At 32.5% G+C, this 19,127-nt stretch overlaps 1 protein-coding gene and 1 long non-coding RNA gene across 2 annotated transcripts; one reads left to right on the top strand and one right to left on the bottom strand.

The window, feature by feature from the left end:
- Nucleotides 1-322: 322 nt before the first annotated feature.
- On the bottom strand, nt 323-1,990 carry LOC130014830 (uncharacterized). The gene has a single exon (XM_056103775.1). It carries the CDS (start codon nt 1,988-1,990, stop codon nt 323-325), a length of 1,668 nt encoding a protein of 555 aa, XP_055959750.1.
- Nucleotides 1,991-16,152: 14,162 nt separating this feature from the next.
- Nucleotides 16,153-18,554, top strand: LOC126656618 (uncharacterized). Its single transcript, XR_007633273.2, has 3 exons — nt 16,153-16,357; nt 17,746-17,819; nt 18,305-18,554. It is a non-coding gene; the product is annotated as an uncharacterized LOC126656618 (long non-coding RNA).
- Nucleotides 18,555-19,127: the final 573 nt, after the last annotated feature.

Below are 19,127 nucleotides of genomic sequence, written 5' to 3'. Positions count from 1 at the left end.
CAAATTGACAGCCTTCGAAAAGATAGCTTTCAAACTCTCCACAGCAAGAACAAACAACATAGGGGAAATTGGATCGCCTTGTCGAACCCCTTTTCCCATAAATTTTTTTTTCAGTTGGGCAACCATTGAGAAGAACAGATAACTGAGCGGAGTCAAAAAAAAGAAGAAATCCAACTGATCTACTTCTCATCATAGTTCATTCTGTTAAGCATTTTCAGAATAAAATTCCAAGAGATACTGTCAAAGGCTTTCATAAAATCAAGCTTAATAAAAAAAACTTGCTCCTTACGACGCTTGACAATATGAATAATCTCGGTAGCTATCATGTGGCAATCGTGGATACTTCTTCCCTTAATGAAACCGAATTGGTTCTCTGAAATAATAGAAGAACCGGAGAAAGTCTATTCGTCAAAACCTTAGAGAGAAGTTTAAACACCCCATTAATCAAACTAATAGGACGAAAATCCTTAATGTCAGAAGCACCTTGAAATTTCGGGATCAACACTAAAAAGGCTGTGTTAATACCGATGGGGAAGGAAGCCGAATGAAAGAATTCCTTGAAAAGCTTGAGAAAATCCTGTCTGAAAATTTTCCAAGATTTTTTGTAGAAAAAATAATTGAATCCATCAGGAGCCGGAGCCTTCTTCTCATCGCAGCTCATCAATGTGGTGACAATTTCCTCCTCAGCAAAAGGCATTAAAAGAGAAGCAGCCTGTAAGTCTGTCAAAGACTCAATAGGAAGAGAATCTAAAGTAAAGCTAACTTGAGAATTCTTCTTATACAAAGCTTTATAAAAAGCATGAGTACGCTGTTTAATATCCAGAGGAGATTTGAAGCTAACCCCATCAATAATAACCTCCGAAATAATGTTGTTCTTAGAATGCAACGAAGCCACCGTATGAAAGTATTTTGAGTTCGTCTCACCATGAAAATTCCAGTTCAACCTCAACTTTTGGTGCCACAAAGATTTAATATGAATAGATAATTGATTGCTCTCTGATTTAAGGGTGGAAAGTCTGCTGCCGTCCAACTCACTAAGGCTGCCAAAATCAGCGAGAGACTCTAAAGCTGTTATCTCGGCTTGAACAGCATCAAATTTTGAGTTTAAGTTACCAAAAATATCTCGGTTCCAAATCTTGACGAGATTCCTGAGTTCCCTTAACCTGAAAACCAAATTGGCATTAGGCATTTTCAAAGAAATGTTAGACCAAGAACTCTCCACAAAAGAAAAAAAATCCTTGCGACTCCACCACGCGTTAATAGACTTGAAAGGTTTAGGACCCCAATTAGAAGCCACATCAGAGCAAAACAAAAGAGGAACATTATCCGAATAAGAAGGCAAAGCTTTCAAGACATTATTCGGCCAAAAGGAGAATGCAGCAGGAGACAGGAAACAACGATCAATCTTCGATTTAGAAATGCTATTCTGCCAAGTAAAGAACCGACCTTGCAGATTAGATTCTACCAAGTTGGAAGCCGAGATAAAGTCTGAAAAAGCAAGCATTGAAGCCGAAAAACTAGTGCAGTTAAAACTCCCTGAAGGGTCCAAAATTTCATTAAAATCACCTACCAAGATGCAAAGAAAATCAGAATTGAGCTCATGAAGAATATCATACCAAAGAGAAGCCCGTTCTCTTGGAAAATTACTAGCACAAATCAAGATAAATATGACATGAACACTTGACCAAATAAAATCCAAGCTAATCCATCTATTAGCTTTAGCGATTCTGTAAGGAACAATAAATTTCGGATTCCATATGCAAAGGAGACCACCCGATGAACCCGCTGAAGGAGCAAAGCTGTAATCAAAATCTAAATGCAGCCATAAAGAACGAATACCAAAATCATCAAAAGCTTCCTTTTTAGTCTCAATAAGACCCAACAAAGAAAGATTATTGTTAGAAACCAAGGAACGAATAAAACGATTCTTTCGAGCGAAAGACAAACCCCCTGGACAATTCCAAGCTACTAAATTAAGGTTGTACGACATTATAAAATAAGAATAACCTAGGTCAAGGACAGCTTCCAGCTAAGATCTAGCTTCCAAAGCAATACCTTGAGAAAGAAGCTCAATTATTCCTGCTTCCTAATCAGCCGAGAAAAGACCCAGTTGCAAACCAATGTTCCAGGTGTTTCTAGCTTCCATCTCTTTATTTTGAATCTCAGTTGCTTCCAAAATAAGTTTGTTCCTGCACCTAATACCATCAGAGAAGGAGTGCAGGCTGCCTGAAAGTGGAGCGGTAGAGCATACATTACCCATATCATCTATACATTTTGATTTGCGTCGCTGGCTGACAAAACCCTAGAAACTCACTAGTGTTGGACCTGATGAGGCGCTGGCATTATTTTCAAAACCAACCACCTGAGAGCCTGTTGAATTATTAGCAGTGACCGGCATTATAATCTGCAGTAATTGCATATGCATTGCATATGCGGATTACTGCATATGCATTGCATATGCAGATTATAATTTATGCAATTACTGCAGATTATAATTTATGCAGTATGCAGATTATAATTTCTGCAGTATGCAGATTATAATTTTTGCAGTATGCAAAGTATAGTCTGCAAAGGGCATAGTATTATCTGCATATCACAGATTTAAGCAATAATCTATATAATCGAGATTATGCATAATCAGATTGTCCAGAGATTATGCATAATTTGATACTGCATAATCTCTGCATAATCTCAGATTATGTATGCAGATTACAATCATTTAATGAAATTTCCACAAATAAATTTACTGATTTATCAATAATCCGAATCGATCGATCAATAACTATAAAACCGAAACCCGAAACAATTCTATGAAAGTTTTTCTAGTTTTGCATATCATATAAAAGTCACTATCATTTTGAAAGAAAGTATATAGTTTTATAAATTTAAAGTAAATAAAATAAATGAATATTCCATTATAAAAACACATAAATTTGATAATTGCCAAATTCTTTTAATGTCATAATAAGATTAAACTAAAGAAAAAAAATCAATTACATCAAAGCAGTACAATTAAAGAACTGAATTGAGAAGATCTGAAATGAGTGAAATTTATGCAATACAACACACAAAATCAGATATACTCGATCACTAACCTCATACTGCAAGATTATCTAAACGGCAGTTTTATCATATATGTAATGTTAAATCCTAAAAACCAAATAAAATACCAAACAAGAGAAATCAGATAGAAAACCTAACCATCAAAATTTTATGGTAATTTTAAAAACATACTTCTACTAAATTATTTAGAAATAATTGTAACCTGAATGACGTACGCAGCCTGAACAGAAAACAATGACCGGAACCGATGACGACCTGAACGGATGACGAAATCAACGAAAAGCCCTAAAACCGATGAACTTTTCTGGAAATCTTCTTGTGGTAACCTTAACCCAATTTTCTTACTTTAATTAGATGAGAAACAAGAACAATTAAAACTAGATATCAATTTAATTTTAGGGATTTGAATGTAGATGAGGCAAGCAATTTGAGAGATTATAGTGTATAGGTTAGTGTTAAGAGTGTTTTATTAGGTTTAAAAGAGGTTAAGAAATAATGTTTCCAAAATAGAAAAATTTAGGCGGAGAACTTTATGGATTAGCGCCATAATTTTTTTTTTGTGAAATTAGGAAATAATGAGGAGTTTTATATATTAATTATGACCACTTAAAAAGCCCTTCATTATAAATGTTATTATTAATGATAAAAAATTTGTACCCTCATTATTTATATAAAATTATAATTTTAATGATGATTTTTTAATACCCTCATTAAAATTTTGTCATTAAAAATTACTTTTTTTTAGTTTAGCGATTTAAATCAAACGTTTAAAACTTTACAAAACTAATCCAAATGTTTCATCTTTTTAGCTATTTAAGCCAAACGTTTAAAATATTACAAAACAAATCCAAACGTTACAAAACAAATTCTAACGTTTCACCTTTTTAGCTATTTAAGCCAAACGTTTAAAATGTTACGAAACAAATCCTAACGTTTCAGTTTTTTAGCAATTTAATCCAAACGTTATAAAACAAATCCAAACGTTTAAAACGTTAAAAAACAAAGGCAAACGTGTAAAACGTTACAAAAGAAATCCTAACGTTTCACCATTTTAGCGATTTAATCCAAAAGTCTAAAGCGTCATAAAAAAAATCCAAACGTTCAAAACGTTACGAAACAAATCCAAACGTTTAAAACGTTACGAAAAAAAAACCAAACATTTCACCTTATTAGCGATTTAAGCCAAACATTTAAAACGTTGCGAAAAAAATCCTAACGTTTCACCTTTTTAGCGATTTAAGCCAAACGTTTAAATCATTACAAAACAAATCCAAACGTTTCACCTTTTTAGCGATTTAAGCCAACCCTTTAAAACGTTACGAAATAAATCCAAACGTTTAAAATGGTATGAAACAAATCCAAACGTTTAAAACGTTACGAAAAAAATCCAAACGTTTAAAACGTTACTAAACAAATCTAAACGTTTAAAACGTTACGAAATAAATCGAAACATTTCACCTTTTTAGCGATTTAAGCCAAACGTTTAAAATGTTATGAAACTAATCCGAACGTTTAAAACGTTTCGAAACAAATCCTAACATTTCACCTTTTTAACAATTTAAGCCAAATGTTTAAAACGTTACGAAACAAATCCTAACGTTTCACCTTTTTAACAAATTAAGCCAAACGTTTAAAACATTACGAAACATATCCTAATATTTCACCTTTTTAGCAATTTATGCCAAACGTTTAAAACGTTACGAAATAAATTTAAACGTTTAAAATGTTACTAAAAAAATCCAAACGTTTAAAACGTTCCGAAACAAATCCATATGTTTCACCTTTTTAGCAATTTAAGCCAAACGTTTAAAACGTTATGAAACAAATCCAAACATTTCCCCTTTTTATCTATTTAAGCTAAACGTTTAAAAGTTACGAAAGAAATTTATACATTTAAAACGTTACGAAACAAATCCTAATGTTTCATCTTTTTAGCGATTTGAACCAAACGTTTAAAACATTATGAAATAAATCCTAATGTTTCACCTTTTTAGCGATTTAAGCCAAACGTTTAAAACGTTATGAAACAAATCCAAACATTTAAAACGTTACAAAACAAATCCAAAAGTTTCACCTTTTTAGCGATTTAAGCAAATCGTTAAAACGTTACGAAACTAATCCAAACGTTTAAACCGTTACGAAACAAATCCTAACGTTTCACCTTTTTAGCGATGTAAGCCAATCGTTTAAAACGTTACAAAATAAATCCTAACGTTTCACCTTTTTAGCGATTTAAACCAAACGTTTAAAACGTTACGAAACAAATCCAAACGTTTAAACCATTACAAAACAAATCCTAAAATTTCACATTTTTAGCTATTTAAGCCAAACATTTAAAACATTACGAAACAAATCCAAACGTTTAAAACGTTACGAAACAAATCCAAACGTTTTACCTTTTTAGCGATTTAAGCCAAACATTTAAAACGTTCTGAAACAAATGCTAACGTTTTACCTTTTTAGCGATTTAAGCCAAACGTTTAACATGTTACGAAACAAATCTAAACGTTTAAAACGTTGCAGAACAAATTCTAACATTTCACCTTTTTAGCTATTTAAGTCTAACGTTTAAAATGTTACGAGTCAAATCCTAACATTTAACCGTTTTAGCGATTTAAGCAAACCGTTTAAAATATTATGAAACAAATCCTAATGTTTCACCTTTTTAGCGATTTAATCCAAAAGTTGAAAACATCATAAAACAAATCCAAACGTTCAAACCGTTACAAAAAATTCAATCGTTTTAAATGTTACGAAAAAATCCTAATGTTTCACCTTTTTAGCAATTTAATCCAAACTTTTAAAACGTTACTGTCACAACCCATTTTCATAGATCGCGACCGGTGCTAGGGTATCGGTATAGTTGCAAAGAAACCCGTAGCAAGCCTTACGGATAACATACTTTTATCATTTAAATCATTCTACCTGTATAAAACCACATGCTCGAGGGCAACCGAAACTACAGACTACTTGTAGTAGTTCACAATATTCAACATCTATCTAATAAATGCTCGTCCAACTACGAGTCTCCAAAATGGCATAAATTCAAAGCAGAGTAAACAGTATAATCATGCCAAAGCAATATATCCAGTCGGACCAAACCGACAAACAACTAGAATAATAAATAAGACGTTTAATTATTACTGCGGTCTAAGAATAAAACACTTTGACAGCTTTTAATAAAATAAAGTAAACCTCCGAGGAAATAAAGAATCGGATACCAGCTGACTCGCTCAAATCATAACCCTGGAAAAATTGGGAAAACAACGGGGTCAGATATACTAAGATGAGTTTATACAACGATTTACATTTATTAAGTGAAAACCTTAAAATATTTATAAAGCATTTTATCATTATGGATAAGCATTGAAACCCTAAACTACAATATCTCAAAATCTAGTAGTTCGCGTCGGTGCGACGTATCTCCATAACCGATCCCCGACTGTCACTCAAATAAACACGTGAGTCCCAGGAGACGTACCTTCCACCGGGGCCCTCACTAAGGCGAGACGTATCTCGAACCTACCTCAATACCATATGATCATATACCGGTGCACACGCAGTCTTGATGATGTACATTGATGTCACGACCCAATTTCATGAATCGTGACCGGCGCTAGGGTATGGGTATGGTTGTACCAAAACCCGTAGCAAGCCTCGCGGAAATCAATTAAACATTTAAACCTGCAGAAAACTGCTCGGGGGCAACCGAGACTCCAACCTAGGTCTAGCAATTTATAATACAGTTCTAATATAAATAACTTGAGTATCTGAAATATTGCACAACATGCCTTAAATATAATAATAAAATATTCCAGTGTAAACATGCTAATAATAAATAATCGGTCTATCAACAAACCCGATGCAATAACAAATGTAATATATAAACTAGTTCTACTGCGGTCTAAGAGTTTGAAAACAGAAACTAGTTTAATAACATAAAAACCTCCGAGGAATCAAAAGAATTGGAGTGGACCAGCTTTCAAATCATAAACCTGGGAAAAATTGGGAAAACAACGGGGTCAGATATACTGAGATGAGTTCGCAATACTATTTACATTTATTAAGTTTAAAACCCTTAAATCAAAACAGTTTATACTAATATAGTATGATTATGGAAAACAGTATTGAAATGATCCCAGCGTAAGTATGACATAGCATACCGATAAACCCAGAGTGGACGGGAACAAATCCTTGTCATATATTTATACCAACGTAAGCGAGACTTTAGTCTGCCGTATCCCAGAGTACTTACCGGTGCACACAGTCTCGATACAAGCCTATCGAGTAGCTCGTTTCAATCCAGATCCATAATCCGTAAAAACAGTTCACAAACATTTATAATATTAAAATATGATGCGGTACTTAATAAAGCGGCAAATAGCACTACAAACTCACTGCTTGCTTATCCACGTGATCTTGGCAAACAGCTAACCCTGCGTAGACTCCGAAGCACGAGCAGTCGACGGGTCTAAAATAATAAATAGGTTAATATCCGTACGACCCCTAACTCTAAGATCACTAGACACCACGTATGACTAGCACAATTAAATAACCAGATAAATCACAGAGAAACACAATTATCAAATAAATTGTAATGCCGTAATTAATTCAAGACTATTGAGTTCGCCTTAAAACCAATCCGAAAATATTATAAAAATAATATTTAATTGATAAATAAAATCAATTCCTCAAATAGTGGGTTAGCCGAGTTTTTCAAAACTACCAAGCTAAACCCACATGTCGGTGACCCAAGTCCAAACCGACCCAACTAATATTCCAGAGTTTATAAACCACAGTTTATAATTAATATTAAATAAAAATATTAATCCATATTAAAATAGAACTCAATAGCTTGAAACCCACGTAATTAAATACTACCGGCAAAAACTTCAAATAATAAATTAACAAATGAATAAAAGACTAAATTGTAAATTTAGCCAAATTGGCATACTAAGCCAAATCACAAACTAATAATTAGATTAAATATCAATTTTCTCTTTATAGTGAATCAAACAAATAATTTAAATCCAAATCGTTTAAATTATAATAAGCTTAATATATCTTATCGATTTTAAATAATGATAGCCAAAGTAAATAAAATATTATAAATAATAATGTTATTAAATTGCCAAATTATTAGTCGAAACTAAACCCGTAGATTAAAATTACAACTAACTAATAAAAATCAAATGTAACTATTTAACAATTTAACCTAAGTAACTAAATCATTTCACTCATTAAAATTTAGTGATCAAAAGATCCCTTAAGCCAAAATAATCCAAACTAAACCAATCATTAATTTTAATGTAAACTTTACTGTCCATTATCACCAGTTCAAAACCCATCCAATTTTCATATTCTTTATTATTCTTATTATACTTATGCTTATACTTATCATTATTACTATTATTATTAGTATTATTATTATTATTATTATTATTATTATTATTATTATTACACAACAAATACGGCGGAACGTAAAAATAAACACGGCGTATTACATTCTCCCCAACTTATTAAAAAAATTCGCCCTCGAATTTACCACAAAAGCAAAATAATAAAAATCACTTATAACACGTATAAAATCACCTTTAACCCAAAAAATAAAAAAAATAAAAAATAAAAAAAAATGAAGCAACGCGTATCCAACGGAATGAAAGAAACAACTACGCATAACACTTTCTGATTCCAAAAATCACTTTCGACGAGGTGACAACTCAACGAAATAAAAACCGCATAACTCAACTTAAGCAAAATAAAGTTGCAGTCTCAAAAAATTAAACCAATCTCTTACCCAAAGGCAATGCTACCACAATGACAACTGAGGAGAGTCAAACGGCGCGAAACATAATTTAGCCGAAAAACACGTTGAAAATATATGGGGTGTTACATTCTCCCCAACCTATAGGAATACGACCTCAAATTTAAAACTGATTTGAAACTCGAAAGATCACCACACGCATACGCGAAAATATCTGAGTTCAACAATTTGGTACCTCAACGACTTCTCAAACACCATGGGTGAACGAATTAAAAATTTATTTTCTAACCGGGAATAACCAACACGCTATACGAGGAAAAAATTCCGAAAATAACAGGGTCAAGTCTTAAAGACTACTAAAGTAACACTACACGTGTAGGAACAAATTCCAAAATTCAAATCGTAACCTTACTAAGCCAAACTCCAATGCTACAAACCGAAATATATAGACACTCTCACTGAAAATAATCTTACATCCCTTAACTCCTACGCCCTATATCACTTATAGTAGTCACAACACCAATTACCTCATTTGAAAGACCTAACAGCAAATCAAAATGTCATCCTGATCAAATATGCTCTCACAAAATGACGGCTGAAAACTAAACACCAGTAGAATCGTCTCGGTTCAACCAACTAAGATCAGCTCGACAATACTATAAACTTCACGAATTAAGACGTAAGAAACACATAACGCAATTTCCAAGTTAACACATAACTAAAACTTCTGACAAAAAAAACCTCTAAATTGATTAACACAATACTTCTAAATTACTGAATTGATTAACACAATACTTCTAAATTAACTCGCGTATCCCAATTTTTTTTAACCAACAGTAACCTCGTATCCCACAAAGATTATTTAGATCAAAACCGTACTTAATCGGTTCATTGGTTATGCTCAAAGTAAAATTTTAAGGAAAACATTTTTTTATAAACACAACGATTTTCCGCAAACACAAAAATATCATCTATTAATACCATCCACCTTTAATTTAAAATCACTAGTATCTCAAGTTTCATTTTATTTTTCAAACCGTAGTAAGTAAATTGTGGGAAAACCTCCCAGTTTGTAGCCGCACCAAAATAGTCAAACACTCTCATTTGAAATAACTTTTGAACCTTACATTAAAATAAATTTTTAACTTTATAAAATCGTCTGATTAGAAAATTCTTGATGTCCTCTTCTAAGCCAAAATTGACCAAATTTCATTGCTTCTCAAAAGAACAATTTCTTTTTGCAAATAAGAACCCCTTTGTTTACAGAATAACCTTTAAATCGGTTTCAAAACTTTTTGGACAGAAATCGAATCTTGTAAAAACAAAATTTCTTATAAATTTTTTAGTGTAAAATTTACATAGAGCATAACCTAATTCCTTAAACCAACAACCCTCAAATCATAATCCGTAAGCTGACATAATTCTTTAATCCGAACTAAAAAAAAATTTCCACATTTACCACAGCTAAACCTCGAGTACAACCTTATAACCATAACTTTCCTTTATAAAATACGGATACTCCAACAATAAAAAAAAATTTCCTTTCAATGTAATTTCTCTTAAGTCACCACCGTCATCACAGATTATTTGTCTAGATACCAACCAGATAAAAATTTTAAAATCGTTTGAAATTTATCAACTTTTTAAACACCATTTTCACAATGTAACTCGCGAGTTTATAACAAAATATTTTTCTTGAAAAGGTTTACTGATGTAATTTATTTTATATAATTGTGCGCCAGGGTGATGACAGCTCTCATCTCTAAAGAGTTGCATTTAACCTTAATCATCTAATGCCGTGATGAATGTACTAAATGCATGTATTATTTATTTCTCTTTTAATTAGTGATCCTACCCAATGCTCAATGCAGTTTCCTATTTGTGGCATTTCAAATGCATGATCATGACATGTCTGGGCACAATTACGTGATAAAAACATTTCAATTACTTTAACAAGTTAACGTTTGAAATCAATTTTCCTTCAAAACATTTTCTAGACATTACACTCCGTGAGACGTGCAATCGACCATCTTGACATATTTGCCCATCTCCTTTATCCTAGTCCACCAATATGAATCGTCATTAACGAAATAACTCAAATTAATAATGAAACTACAATTTACCTAAAAACGAGTTCCGCCTCAAATCAGATTAAATTTTTTTTTCCAAAGATCACGACCGCCTTCACAGTTCCACCATCAGTTTCAGCATTTCACCGATCTACTTGATGTAAACACTAGTGTATTACTACACTGATCAACCTCGATTCCCAGATTCCATAACTATTTCCAGAATGCCAACAACACACAATTTCGATACTCCAATTTATCACAAACGAGCCCGACCTAGAAACGCATATAACGCTCGAAATTCCACGCACGAGGAAAACACTCACGAGTAGAATTATTCCATCGGTACTGAGTAATATAACTCAAATCACCTTCCTCTAACAAGGACAGCTTCGAAACTCGAATTTACTAACTGCTCCTAAGAATCGCTCCTCAAATTCCTTGATACCAATATTAAACACCTCAATTTCCAGAGTTCAAGTGTTAAATCCGACTAAGCCAAATAGGACATCTAAACTAATCGTAGGGTCTAAACAAAGGTTCGAATCGCACATTGACACCAACGCAAAAGTTAAGCCAAGAAAACTAGCGAGCAAACAACCCTCACGTGATACTTCACACAATGAGGCCAACGAGGATAAAAAATGATAAGGCATAACTTACTCAAACACGAGAGATAAGAATAATAACTCAGTAATATAGGTCAAAAATTGATCACACATCCGAAAGCACTTAAGCATCTTGCAGTAAAATAGTTACTCTTTAGGGTAGACAACCAATATAAATCTCAAAGGATTGAGCATAAATCATCTTATGTGATCAACGAATTCCTACCAACATGGCAGTAACTTAAATAGCCCAATAATGATTAAAATCATTAAATCATGTAATAACATTTTCAAAACGTCAATTCAGAATAAAACGAATTGTGCTACTGATCAAAAGTACGCATTAAAACCAATCTCGAAAGATAAAATTTATAAAATATATTTCAAGTTGATGTCGAGCCCCTCAGTTTTAAATCTTTTTTCCAGAAAACCTCTTTTATAAAACAATAAATGTAATTGTTCCTGAATGCCTCAATTTAAATTCATCGAGTTAGCCGAGTGATTACCACTTTCAAGCCCAACTCCAAATTTGGATGACCCAAGTCAAACCCGTAATTACCATTTGTAAAACGTATACAAAATATTTTAAAATCCGGAAAAACGTATTTTAAACAAATTGCAGTCCTTTCAAAAATAGGAAGCTCGACGTCTCCCAAATGACAACATCAACACATCACCCAAGTGGGAAAACAATTATTCTTTAACAACCTTTTTAGAAACACAAGTTTCAGTCAAAAACTAGTAATTCGAGCATAATACCAACAACACCAAAGTTTTGACAACCAAAATATGGTAAAAATTACAAGAGTAATATTAAATCGTCAATATGGTATCACATTAAAAATAATAATTTTATTACAAAACAATTATCTTGAAAACACCAAGCTAGACGTAACAATCTTTTTTTAAAATACAAGAATTTCATTTTATTACAAAATAACAACCCTTTTTCAATCCTTAGTCAAATGTCAAACTTTGAAATAAACGGATTTCATTTTAATGGCAAGGTACTGAAAATAATATTTTATAGTGTCGTGTCAAGACTATCCATTTGACTTTTTACGTCAAAACACCAGTTAGACAAAAATAATATCCTTAAGGTAATTGGAAACCAATACGTGGCCAACAACGTAATTCATAAAACGTGAAAAAGATTTTTCGGTCAAAAATCATTTAAACACAAAACAATGTCAAAGACTGACAACATATTAATTTTTAGAAATCAAAACTCAAGGACAAAGCCAGAAATACTCACAAATAATTTAACGTCAACAACATCATTAAAGGCATAAAAGCCAAAGTATTATCACCTAGTGAAACGCATCATCAACATGATAAGGAAAATAATACCCAAGCATGACTTAAAGAAAATTACCAACATAAGATCTTTCGATAAATCAAAAGCAATTAAATCACCCAAGTGAAATAACATCAATATAATAAAATAAAAACATCAAATCAAAGCATAAATAATGTCTGACTCGACGCAATCCTATCGGTGTAGGCAAAAAGTTTTTAAAATTAAAAGATGACGTTTCAAAGACAAGACATGAACCTAATTCCGCAGTAGTCCCTATGACTCACTAACAACTTAATAGAGTAAACACATAGCATGCAATAGCCTTAGTTTGAAACCAAAGCTCTGATACCAACTTTGTCACGACCCAATTTCATGAATCGTGACCGGCGCTAGGGTATGGGTATGGTTGTACCAAAACCCGTAGCAAGCCTCGCGGAAATCAATTAAACATTTAAACCTGCAGAAAACTGCTCGGGGGCAACCGAGACTCCAACCTAGGTCTAGCAATTTATAATACAGTTCTAATATAAATAACTTGAGTATCTGAAATATTCCACAACATGCCTTAAATATAATAATAAAATATTCCAGTGTAAACATGCTAATAATAAATAATCGGTCTATCAACAAACCCGATGCAATAACAAATGTAATATATAAACTAGTTCTACTGCGGTCTAAGAATTTGAAAACAGAAACTAGTTTAATAACATAAAAACCTCCGAGAAATCAAAAGAATCGGAGTGGACCAGCTTTCAAATCATAAACCTGGGAAAAATTGGGAAAACAACGGGGTCAGATATACTGAGATGAGTTCGCAATACTATTTACATTTATTAAGTTTAAAACCCTTAAATCAAAACAGTTTATACTAATATAGTATGATTATGGAAAACAGTATTGAAATGATCCCAGTGTAAGTATGACATAGCATACCAATAAACCCAGAGTGGACGGGAACAAATCCTCGTCATATATTTATACCAGCGTAAGCAAGACTTTAGTCTGCCGTATCCCAGAGTACTTACCGGTGCACACAGTCTCGATACAAGCCTATCGAGTAGCTCGTTTCAATCCAGATCCATAATCCGTAAAAACAGTTCACAAACATTTATAATATTAAAATATAATGCGGTACTTAATAAAGCGGTAAATAGTACTACAAACTCACTGCTTGCTTATCCACGTGATCTTGGCAAACAGCTAACCCTGCGTAGACTCCGAAGCACGAGCAGTCGTCGGGTCTAAAATAATAAATAGGTTAATATTCGTACGACCCCTAACTCTAAGATCACTAGACACCACGTAGGACTAGCACAATTAAATAACCAGATAAATCACAGAGAAACACAATTCTCAAATAAATTGTAATGCCGTAATTAATTCAAGACTATTGAGTTCGCCTTAAAACCAATCCGAAAATATTATAAAAATAATATTTAATTGATAAATAAAATCAATTCCTCAAATAGTGGGTTAGCCGAGTTTTTCAAAACTACCAAGCTAAACCCACATGTCGGTAACCCAAGTCCAAACCGACCCAACTAATATTTCAGAGTTTATAAACCACAGTTTATAATTAATATTAAATAAAAATATTAATCCATATTAAAATGGAACTCAATTGCTTGAAACCCACGTAATTAAATACTACCGGCAAAAACTTCAAATAATAAATTAACAAATGAATAAAAGACTAAATTGTAAATTTAGCCAAATTGGCATACTAAGCCAAATCACAAACTAATAATTAGATTAAATATCAATTTCCTCTTTATAGTGAATCAAACAAATAATTTAAATCCAAATCGTTTAAATTATAATAAGCTTAATATATCTTATAGATTTTAAATAATGATAGCCAAAGTAAATAAAATATTATAAATAATAATGTTATTAGATTGCCAAATTATTAGTCGAAACTAAACCCGTAGATTAAAATTACAACTAACTAACAAAAATCAAATGTAACTATTTAACAATTTAACCTAAGTAACTAAATCATTTTACTCATTAAAATTTAGTGATCAAAAGATCCCTTAAGCCAAAATAATCCAAACTAAACCAATCATTAATTTTAATGTAAACTTTACTGTCCATTATCACCAGTTCAAAACCCATCCAATTTTCATATTCTTTATTATTCTTATTATACTTATGCTTATACTTATCATTATTACTATTATTATTATTATTATTATTATTATTATTATTATTATTATTATTATTATTTCACAACAAATACGGCGGAACGTAAAAATAAACACGGGGTATTACAATTGAGTAGCCCTTTCCAATTCAGATCCATAATGCCCAAAACAGTTCGAAAGTTGTTGATACGATATATATATATATATATATATATATATATATATATATATATATATATATATATTTAAATATACCAAAGTGCGGAGAGGATGGTTGCGTATACTGTTCACAAGAATAGTAATATGGAGCTAGAGTGTGGAAATGCAAATGAATGAAGTAAATAAATGATGTACAAAAGGAATAACAATGAACAGTAAAATTAATTAAAACAAAAGCATAAATAGAAACATGAATTGTAAAACTTAAGCATAAAGCTTACTTGTATTGAAAATTTATAAAGGTGCTTTACAGTTTCCCGTAAGATCAGATTGTAAAATAAGCTACTGCTTATTAATTGTAAAGTACAAAATTAAGAAAATGATTGTAAAAAACGAGATACAATTTCTGGGGTTTGGGAGAAGAACTGGTTCTAGAGCTTTTGAATATGTCACTTCAAATGAATGAAGATTGAACTGGTTCTAGAGCTTTTGAGGAGCAGCCAGTTGAGATTGTTGATACGCAAGTGCGTAAATTGCGGAACAAGGAGATTCCGATGGTCAAAGTTCTCTGGCGCAATCATTCTGTAGAGGAGTGTACTTGGGAGACCGAGTCGGATATGCGGAATCGCTATCCTTTTCTATTTCCGTGAGGTACGATATCTTGGTTTCTGTGACTATTATGATTTTTTTTTTTTTACTTGTGTTACGTGTTGTTCTGGTGTGAATTTCTTATCGTGTTAAATTCGAGGACGAATTTCTAATAAGTTGGGGAGAATGTAATATCCCATATTTTTTTTATTATTATTATTTTATTCCGATGAATTTCCGATTATATTTGGAGTTGCTTGCGAATTTATGGTTCGATTTGTGGTATGAATAAATTATTCAATTTGGCCCATGTCTTTAATTTTATTAATCATTTACTAATGATTTGGACAATAACATGCAACTGCCCATGCATTGGCCCATGGGCATCAAATTGTTAACTACCTTCATAAGAGTTGCAGCAACATCTGCTTCTTATTTAATTGCTTATACACGTTTGTTTCAGCCATATTTGAATTCCTATTTACGAATCATCTTAACCCTAGCCGACTATCACCTCAAAATCACTCAAACCTTACACTCATAATCTTCCTCTCATTCTCTACAAATTTCATCGTGGTGAGGTTGTTTTTATTCTCCATCCGTCCAAATCAGTCTTTGGAATCCGGCAAGACGTAACAGTTCTTCGTTGTTAATCGGTACGTCCAATTCTTGATTTCATTGTCACTATGGTTCTTGTCGCATGACTGTGTTCTTGCCGAAGGATTCTTTTTTTTTCCTTATTACATTAGTTTAAGTGATTCTTGGAGATGGTTTCTATTGTTAGTTACATTGCGATCTCGATGCCGTTTCGGATCCGCTGTTATGATTTATTATTCTCAACTGCCATTAATGAGACTCCGTTTCTTGTTCATGTTTTTATTGTGTTGCTTATGTTTTTGCTTAGATTTTGATTATGGTCACTGTTATGTTGATTATCACTGTTAATTTCCAAAATTGGTTGACGGGTTTCTGCTAATGGCTGAAGCATGAAAGTTGTTGTGTTATTTTCATATAATGGTTCGCGGTAATAAATTTGGATTCAAATATGTGTTGGGTTATGCTCACTGTATCAATGTTATGCCATTTGATTTCTTGTTTATTTGGGTGGAATATTGCGGCATTATTCTGTGAGTGGGAGTGAATACATATTGGGTAATTCTTTGTTGGGTTGGGTTTAATAAGTGGCAGTACTAATTTTTTTTAATTCATTACCTTTAAAATGGTTAAGTGAGTTGGATTTGTTTAATCAAGCATGTTCTCATGTTGAATAGGATTTATAATTATTAGTATTAAATTATTGTTCCTATTTGATTCTACTTTGTGATATAATTAATCATGTTAAAATAAGATTATATGTTTTTTTTTTAAATACAAATTTTTAAATAAGACTTTCGATACCATTTTCATTTCTAAGCGTTATTGATAACGTTATTCGAATATGAATATAATATTAGTATCGATTATAATTTAAATTGTTTTTTTTTATATTTTGAATACGATAATTTATATTATAATCTTTTAATCGAATAATTACTTAGGTAGTTGTTAATTTTGAAAATATTGGCTTAAGCGTGCTAATTTGACTAAATTGTGTTTTAGCTTTTAAATTATTTTCTTGACTATTTTAATTAAGTACTTTTTGTCGGTAGCTATTGGTTGTTTATGTGTTAAGCGGTTGAGTTTCATTTTAATATTTAATTATTATTTTTATAAATATAAACTCGGGTTTATATTTGATAAACGTTTTGAGTCGGGTTAGACTTGGGTCACCCGACAAGTGAGGTTAGCTTGGTAGTTATTGGTAACTCGGCTAACACACTATTTGGAAATTATTTATTATTTAAAGATTTTAAATAATATTTGTAAATTGGATTTTAAAGCGAAAACTCAATAGACTTGTATTAATTGGGCATTTCTACCTTTTGGGTATTTTTGTGTTGTTCTGGATTGTTTATTTCCGACGTGCTACTTGTGCTAGTCCTATGTGGTGTCTAGTACTCTCTAGAGTTAGGGTATGTTTTTAATAATTATTTTATTTGTCTAGACCCGTCTACTGTTCGTGCTTCAGAGGCAAACCAGGATTAGTTGCTTGCCGGTTATCACGTGGATTAGCAAGCAGTGAGTTTGTACTTACTATTTACCGCTTTATTAAGTAAATTGTTATTTTAATATTAAATATATATACTGTACGTATATTTCGAACTGTTTTTATATTATGGCTTCTAGTTGGAACATGCTACCTAATGGGCATCATTAGGACTGCGTGCGCACCGGTAATGATCTGGGAAAGGTAATTATGGTAATGTGGTAACTCGGTGTGAGCATAGCTCTCGGGACCAAGTAGAGTAACTCGGTGTAGCTCAGCTCTCGGGACTCTGGTATAAGTGTGGTCAGTGGTAACTCGGTGTAGCTCAGCTCTCGGGACCAGACCTGTTGGATTATGTTATTATTTAGAATTGTGGATTAGGGTTCCAACTATTATTCGTAATATCGTATTTAAACGTTTTAAACGGTTTTAAAGGTTTTCCACTTAATAAATGTAGATAGTGGTATGAACTCATCTCAGTATATCTGACCCCGTTGTTTTTCCCAATTTTCCCCAGGGTTATGATCTGAGAGAGTCTGGTGATCTCCGCATTTACTTTTCCTCGGAGGTTCCATTTATTTTAGTAGAACTGTGAAACTGTTTTATTCTTAGACCGCAGTAGTAACTAGACGTCTTTATTATTATTATATTTTTGTCGGATTGGTTCGACTGGTTTTATTGCTTTGGCATGTTATATCATTTAATTTGGGTTATGATAAATCTATTTCAGACTCGGAATTGGATAAGCATGTTATATTAACTGTTGATTATTATAACTGCTAGATTTAGGCTGAAGTCTCGGTTGCCCCCAAGCATTGGTTTTCTGCAGGTTATTGTGTTTATTTGTTAATTGAAAGGCTAGTTACGGGTTTTGGTACTACATTACCCATACCCTAGCGCCGGTCGCGATTCATGAAAATGGGTCGTGACATGGGGTTTGGGAGAAGAACTGGTTCTAGAGCTTTTGAATATGTCACTTCAAATGAATGAAGATTGAACAGCCCAAAAACCTATTCGCAATTCTCTTTCTTTTTCTCCCCCTAAAAACTGTGTCTTGCTAAGGCATGCCTCTCCCCTTTTATAGAGCCTTGGGTCTTGTAAGATGCTTCTCCACTAATGTAATTCATTTTGGAGGCTTGTAACGATTGGTAGCTGGCAGTGCCCCTCTTGTCATGAGTGGTAGCTATCTGGCACTTTTTTTTGTAATGGAATGAATAATTGAGCTTGAGTGGCTGGCTGATAGGGCCTTTGTCTCGAGTATCAATTATGCTTGTAGATGATAAGGCAGCACTCGATGTCATGTGGTGCTGTCACTTGTCGTTTTATACTTTTTTTAAAAT

This window comes from Mercurialis annua, linkage group LG7, assembly GCF_937616625.2.
Source record: "Mercurialis annua linkage group LG7, ddMerAnnu1.2, whole genome shotgun sequence".
Taxonomy (NCBI): Eukaryota; Viridiplantae; Streptophyta; class Magnoliopsida; order Malpighiales; family Euphorbiaceae; genus Mercurialis; species Mercurialis annua.
The sequence above is the reverse complement of the archived record's forward strand: the minus strand, read 5'-3'. Positions and strand labels throughout refer to the sequence as shown.